The 7,522-nt window shown below is 50.2% G+C and overlaps 1 protein-coding gene across 2 annotated transcripts in view; it reads left to right on the plus strand.

Annotated features, from left to right (window-relative positions):
• ANKRD34C (ankyrin repeat domain 34C) overlaps positions 1 to 7,522 on the plus strand; it is a 12,310-nt gene extending 4,788 nt beyond the window's left edge. For both annotated transcript variants that reach the window (XM_006142622.1, XM_014585037.1), the window contains exon 2: positions 5,041 to 7,522. In XM_006142622.1, coding sequence (XP_006142684.1) covers positions 5,083 to 6,678 — 1,596 coding nt within the window. In that variant the 5' untranslated portion in view covers positions 5,041 to 5,082 and the 3' untranslated portion in view covers positions 6,679 to 7,522. The remainder of the gene's footprint in view (positions 1 to 5,040) is intronic.

A 7,522-nucleotide genomic window follows, 5' to 3' on the forward strand; every position in this document is an offset into this window, starting at 1 on the left:
AGGCCTGAGCAATGGGGCGGGGGGGTGGGGGGGAGGCCACTGATTGCAAGCCAAGGGAGGAAAGCAATCTCCTAGACACCGTCTCCATCTTCTTCCCCCGCTCCCTGTCTTTTTCCTACCTATTTCAGATAGACCAGAGTTATGCGATTCGCACCACATACAACATAAAAGGCATCCATCCATCCTCCTTCCCACCTGTCCTTCCTTCTCTCCTTCCTCCTGTCCTCCATCTCTCTATCTTACTTTCCACTTAGCACACAGCTGACAGGGAAGGAAAGAGTATTCTCAGGGAGCTCAGAGTTCTGGGGAGGGCGCTGACTGGATGATTACCAAGATTAATACTCCAATAGAAAGAATTGCAAAGTATTAAGGAACTCGGGATGCGTCACCCTTTTTTTCTTTCGATGTGGTGTATGTGCGTGCGTGTATGGATGCCCAGACACGCATGCACATGCGTGTAAGAGAGACAGAATACAAAGATGGTGTCTAATATTTGCATTCATTTATCTCTCTTCTGCCTGAGAGGTTGCTTCTAGTGGCCATATTTACTGTCTTGTATTGCTGTGAGCCAACAGCACAACATGAGTGGCTTAGAACCAGAGGCATTTCCTTGCTCCTCTTTACACAGGCTGGGCCTGCGTCAGGGTGTTTCTTCAGATGGCCTTTCCTGTGTTTCCTCACGCAGGGGTGACCTTCTGGGGGCTGTCTGGGGCCAGGTGGTCTGAGATAGCCTTGCTGGCAGTCTGACAGTTCCCCGGGGCTGTCAGTCGAGCCCCTTCTGGTAGCATAGTGCAATTTCTTTCTTTTTCACTCAAGGGCACGGGAGCTTGCCAGAGAGACCGAGAGGGAGAGGAGAAGTCACCTTCTTCCCCACCATGAGGAATGGTTGTGCCACAATCCCTTCTCCTCCATTGCTCCCTCCTGTTAGGATTTAGGGTAAACACGCACATGTTAGTCAAGCGCTGGGTCTAGTATTCAAACCGCATGGTTAGCCATTTGGGATCTGCTACCTTAACCACTAAGCCATGGAGGTGGCCCCAGACTTCTTCTTCTTCTTCTTTTTAATAATGATTTAATTTAATTATTTATTAGTATTATTTTAATTTGACCAGAGAGAGAAAGTGAGAAAGCAAGCTGCCAGGTCTAGAACTCCAACCGCAGCCAGCCATGTGGGAGACCAGTCCCTTAACCACTACGCCACCTGCTGGCCTCCACACGTCTTGCTATTACAGCTGGGCTCCAAGAGAGCAAAGGTGGAAGCTGCAAAGTCTCGGGCAGCTTTGCTTCGAAAGTCACACAGACTTTTTTAAGGTTTTTGCCATAGAGCATATGCACTTGCTGGACAGACAGAGAGAAATCACCCCTCACCCCCACCGGGGGGGGGGGTCATGGTCATGCTGCAATCCTTTCTCTTCCATTCTCCTCCTGAGATTTTGGGCTTGCACACATACATGCTTGGCATGTTTCAAGCTGGTGGATCCAGAACTTGAGCCATGGTCAGCCATGTGCGAGTCCAGCACCCTAACCACTATGCCCCCTGCTGGCCCCCAGAGTTACTTTTCCTGCATATTATTGATCAAAGCAAGTCACAGGGCTGCTCCTCAGGTACATACGAGGATGGGAGGACTCTGTGGCCATATTTTGCAATGTACTGCAGGTGTAAACCTAGGTACCAGGGGAATGGACCCGTTTGGGCTTTTGTTCATTTGAGGAATACCAGTTTATACCCCAAATAAGTTCTAGTTGCTTTCCATCCCCATTCATCCTGCTACTGCCAGTCTGTCTAATTTTAGCCATTCTGGTAAGAGTGTAGTAATAGCCTACCATGCTCTAATTTGATTTCCCTGAGTACTGATGAGGCCGAGTACCTTTGTATGTGCTTTTTGGTCATTTGTGAATCCTCTTTGGGAGGAAGTGATTTGTAGGAGTTCTTTTTATAGCCCGGGTATGAGTCATTGTAATTTTGTTTGACTCTTCCTCTTCCATCTTGAGTGATTTTCCTCTTGATTACAGAGGAAGTAATATCTGAGCTGAAGTTCAGAGGATGATGAATAATTAAAGAAGAACAGAGAATCCTTACAGTAAGAAACATGAGCAGTGTCCAGAGGGGGTAAAAAGTTGTGCATTTGGGAAATAATGAGATTTCAAGGTAGACAGAGGCTGAAGAGAACCAAAGTAGCAGACGATGATGATGGAGAAGTGGGTTGGAGCCAAGAGAGGAAGGGCCCCTCTGATGAAATGGAGGAAGTGTGTTTTCACTGGACATTCCCTTTCCTTTATTTAGGTCTTGGAAATTCTGCCTTAAATCTCCAGGGCTTGGAAACAGACAAGCTTAAAGCATAGCACTTTCACATGACTATCATGTGTAGGGCCATGGAAGAGTTAAAATGATTGAAGGTGGAGAGAGAAGAGAAAGGCTGTGTCACATGCATAGAGGAAGATCAGTGGAAAAGGGAAGGAGAAAGAAGGAAAGAGACAGACAGACAGACACAGAGAGCCGTTGTCTGTCTATTTATTTATTTACTTACAGACCTTCACCCTAGAGAGAGAAAGACAGAGAGAGGAAAAGTGGGAAACACTCCCCAGGGGGAATGGCCACTCCACAGTGTCTTCTCCCCCGTGCTCATCTCGGGATTTGGGGCACACAGGCACACACACCTGGCATCTATCTCAGGCCACCAGGTCTAGGACTCAAACCGCAGAGTCGGCCATGTGGGGTCCAGTGCCTTAACCACCATGCCACCTGCTGGCCCATGTTGCCAATATAGTTAATGGCACACAACGTCTTTGGATGATGATATTTTTGCAGAAACTCTAGTAGAAGCACATAAACACAACGGTGAACACAAGATGAGATTCAGAGGTACTTAGTGAGCCACACAGTGTGTTCAGAGGCAGAGAAGCAGGAAGATGCACACTAAACTGTTACCCGTAGTTCTTTCTGCAGCACAAGAGGGGAAGTAAAGACCTCCTCCTGTTGATTTCCTTTGCTGTGATTTGGGTTTTTATTTCATTTTATTATTTTTAAAATTTGCCAGAGGGTGCCTGTGAAAAGACAGTGGGGCAGGGGCAGGAAGAAAGCACTCCCCAGGGGGCATGATCATGCCACAGTCCTTTCCCTTCCACCTCCTCCTCCTTTCAGGGTTCTGGGAATGTGCACACACATGTGCCCGGCATATGGTTCAAGCTGCTTAGTGCAAGACTCAAACCACACAACTGGCCATGTGGGATTCAACCTCCTTACCCATCAGGTCATGCGTTGTTTTTGCTTGTTTGTTTTGTACATAGCAAGTATCTATTCATGCGTTAAAAATGTTTAAAGGGCGGGACCAGCAGTTAGCGCAATGGCTATGTCACTGGACTCCCACATGGCCGATCGTGGTTTGAGTCCTGGACCCAGTGGCTTAAACTCATGCTGGGCCCTTGTGCGTGTGTGCCCAAGATCCCCAGGGGCGAATGGAGGAAAAGGGATTGTGGCATGGCCATCCCCCCTGGGGGTGTGATTTCTCGCTTTCTGTCTCTCTGTCTCTCTTAGTCTTTCTGGTGAGTGCACGCACCCTACAGGAAAAAAAAAAAGTTTAAAGGGATGTATTTCCATTTCTCAGCTCAACCAAGAAAAGCTTTGGCCTGCTAATCTAATCTAGAGGAGGAACTTGGTAAGTAACCGCTCAGGGCAATAGAGTAAGGGAAAGATCCCTGCGGATCAGACAAGGAACAGACTCAGGAACTGTGGCCAGCATCGACCCCACAGGCACCTGCTCTGCGGGTCTGGGAGGCACGAAGGCCACGCGGAGAAGCTTCAGGGCAGAGCCACAGGCCAGGGTGGTAGCCAGGCTGGCGGGGGCACCTGTGAAGGGCCACCCCTTCTTCTTATTTATGAAAGGTCTCTCCGGAAACACACACTCTGGAGCTTTTGAGTCCAGGAATGAGGTAACTGAGAAAACTCAGGCCTGACAAACCTCAGCTAAGGAAGCTTTGGTCTGAACTCTGTTTCTTATTATATGTGAAGAGAAATGCAATCCGTTTTTCTGTCCTCTGCCTTCCTTCGGTTCAACCGGAGTGAAGGGCATCGTAGGCCGTTATTACAACTGTCCTGGTAGAAGAATGAGAATTCTGACATCTGCCGGCAACGTGGGGACTGCAGTCTAGAAAGGGAGAGCTGGGTTGATGTTCAAGCTGCTCTAAAAATGATGTTCAAGCTGCGCTTTCCCTGCATTATTGTAGTAATACGAATTTATTTTAGGGATAGAGCAAAAAAGAGTAAAATAAATTATCCATAATCCCTTCACCTAAAATAAGGATTAACAGTTCGGTGTATTTCCGATTAGTCGATTTTTTTTTTTATTGCCAGAGGGTACGAGCACTCCCTATGGAGAGACGAGAAACAGAAGGAGAGGGAGAAAGTGCCCCCCAGTGGTGCGTGGTCACATTGCAGTTCCCTCTCCTCTGTCATCTTGGGACGTGGGCTCCTCTGTGCACAGGTCTGGCGTGCTTTTCAAGCCACCAGGACTGGGATGTGAACCGTGCTCCCTTAAGCACGAGGCTACGGATCTGGGCTTTGTGTTTTTGATACCCACCCGTGACGACCCTGTATTAAACAGTTACTGATGAAGAAACTTATACATTATGTATGAATCATGGCTGAGTGCTGAGGAGACAGCTGAACGAGATACACAGAAACCGTTCCTTAGGGAATTTCGAGCTCTCCTTTTCGGGTTCTTGCTGTGTGGTCAGCACGATGTATCATATTTTTGTGTGTTTTCTGTACACTGCGCATGACGTTAACAGCTGTCCACGTAATGGCGAGGGGCTTTTGGCACACCCTGACTTTACGAGGCAGGTTATTCCTACCCTCCTCCCTGCTCCTCAGCCACCACACATTACGCGTCAAGAAGCCAACTTGGACACGTCAGAGAACCTGGCCAAGGTGACGTCCCTTGGGATCAGGCCGAGCTAGGGCCGTGCCCAGCCCCTCTAGCACCCTGCTGCACAGACCAGCTGTAGGATTCGTGACGCTTTCCCTTCTCCTCCCCTTGCCAGGTCCGACTGTCCCGGCGGCTCGGAGACCAAGCTACAGCCAATATGATGGATGACGACACGGAGCTGAGGACTGACGGCAACTCCCTTTTAAAGGCTGTGTGGCTGGGGCGGCTACGGCTGACCAGACTCCTGCTGGAAGGGGGCGCCTACATCAACGAGAGCAATGACAAAGGAGAGACGGCACTCATGGTGGCGTGCATCACCAAGCACGCGGACCAGCAGAGCATCAGCAAGTCCAAGATGGTGAAGTACCTGCTGGACAACAGGGCAGACCCCAACATCCAGGACAAGTCGGGCAAGACCGCGCTCATCCACGCCTGCATCCGGAGGGCCGGCGGGGACGTGGTCTCCTTGCTCCTGGAGAATGGAGCTGACCCCAGCCTCGAGGACCGCACTGGGGCTTCCGCGCTGGTGTATGCGATCAATGCGGACGATAAGGATGCGCTGAGACACCTCCTCGATGCCTGCAAGGCCAAAGGGAAGGAGGTGATTATTATAACCACGGATAAATCGTCCTCAGGCACCAAAACCACCAAACAGTATCTTAATGTCCCTCCTTCACCCAAAGTGGAAGACAGACAGTCACCTCCCCTGTGTACGTCTCCCTCTGACATCGAGCTGAAGGCCCCGGGCCTGGGCTGTCCGCCTAGTGAGAAGGAAGATGACTTCTTCAGCCTCCAGACAGGGCATGCAAGTGGTGGCGGTGCCTCCAAAGTTCCGAATGAGCCCGTATCACCCACCAGGAAAGTCGGGAATCTCAAAAGGGCCCGTTTGCCCCAACTGAAGAGGCTGCAGTCTGAACCCTGGGGCCTGATCGCTCCCTCTGTGCTGGCAGCCTCGGCGCGCCAGGACGAGACCCACGGCACCAGCACCGACAAGAGCCTCGGTGACGTGTCCTTCCCCAAAAGGGGGCCCCTGTCCAGAACCAACAGTATCGACGGCAAAGACCTGGCTCTCTTCCCCACGGTTGCCGAGCAGGTCCTCAAGATTCCAGCCTCTTCGGCACCAGCCTCCTGGAAAGCAGCCTATGAGAAAGGTCAGGCTCCCCACCCGCGCCTGGCCAGAAGGGGAACTCTCCCTGTGGACCAAGAGAAGGGCATTGTGGGTCCACCAGGACCCTCTTCTCTCAAGGAACCAGCGGCCCTCAAATGGCTAGAAAATGACCTCTACGATTTGGATTTACAGCCAGGGACTGACCCGCCCGGTACCATTTCCCTAGAATCCGGCAAAGGACCCTTAGACAGAAAGAAACTCAACAGCTCCCATCTGTCTCTCTTCCATGGCTCCCGAGAGTCCCTGGATGCAGCCGCCAACACATCCCCCAGCTCAGCACGCCGCAGGCCACCGCACCTTCTAGAAAGACGAGGATCTGGAACTCTGCTCCTAGACCGCATTTCTCAGACCAGGCCTGGCTTCCTTCCACCTTTAAATGTGAATTTGAACCCACCAATCCCGGACATTCGATCTAGCAGCAAACCGTCTTCCCCACTGGCCAGTGGCTTAAAGTCTATGGTCCCCGTGGCTCCAAGTTCACCGAAGAGAGTTGACATGAGAAGTAAGAAGAAGCTCCTCAGAAGGCACTCCATGCAAATCGAGCAGATGAAGCAGCTGTCCGACTTCGAAGAAATCATGACCTAGAAGATTTTAGGAAGCTCCCCCCACCCCCCAAATCTGTATAATTTATGGAGGGGCACCGTCATCGAGACCAGTACAGCCATGTGGATTGGCCACCTCCCTAATGTCACTGTGCGGCCACATCAGAAGGTGCAGATGCAGGGTGCCGCTCCACTCCCGAAATAAACCCAGGCGTTATTTCAGAATGTTCTTTCTGAAATAATCCCTGGGTTTTTATAGGCCTGTTTGAAAAAAGCTTGGGATAATTGGGTTTTGGAGATGAAATTAAAAAAAAAAATTCTCCAAAGGAAGAAAAGTTTTGGAGTTTGAAGGTAACAGCGATCTAGTCTGTGGGTACCAGTTATGTTCTATCCAACAAACAGAAAGCGAGAATCTAAAATCACAAGGTGGCATGGCGAGTGTGTCATTTGTAATAAATCTATGAAGTGCCTACAAAGAAATGAGGATTGGACATTTGTGAGAATATGGAGAAATTCAAAACCACCCCTTAGGCTGCTCAGTCTGGGTATCCGGGTTCTCCGATGTGAGATTTCCCATGGAGGAGGTTCTGCCATGTGCCCTGTTGAGCATGGCAGCTCTCCGGTAACACACTCTGTTCACATACTAATTGGGGTGTGCTCTGGGTCCCCACATAGCACACCTACCTGGACCCCAGATTCTGATGTGTCACACAGCTGGTGCCTTAGAGATGAAACTTTCCCCAGAGCCCTAACCGAGGCTCTGTACTGAAATCTTGTGAAAACATACAAAGTGAATTAACTTGGCCTTGAACATAACACAGTTTGTAGAATAGACCTGTAAGGAACATTTCCTCCTCCTCCTCCTCCTCCTCCTCCTCCTCCTCCTC

The sequence above is a fragment of the Tupaia chinensis genome, unplaced genomic scaffold (genome assembly GCF_000334495.1).
Source record: "Tupaia chinensis unplaced genomic scaffold, TupChi_1.0 Scaffold000078_1, whole genome shotgun sequence".
In the NCBI taxonomy this organism is placed as follows: domain Eukaryota; kingdom Metazoa; phylum Chordata; class Mammalia; order Scandentia; family Tupaiidae; genus Tupaia; species Tupaia belangeri.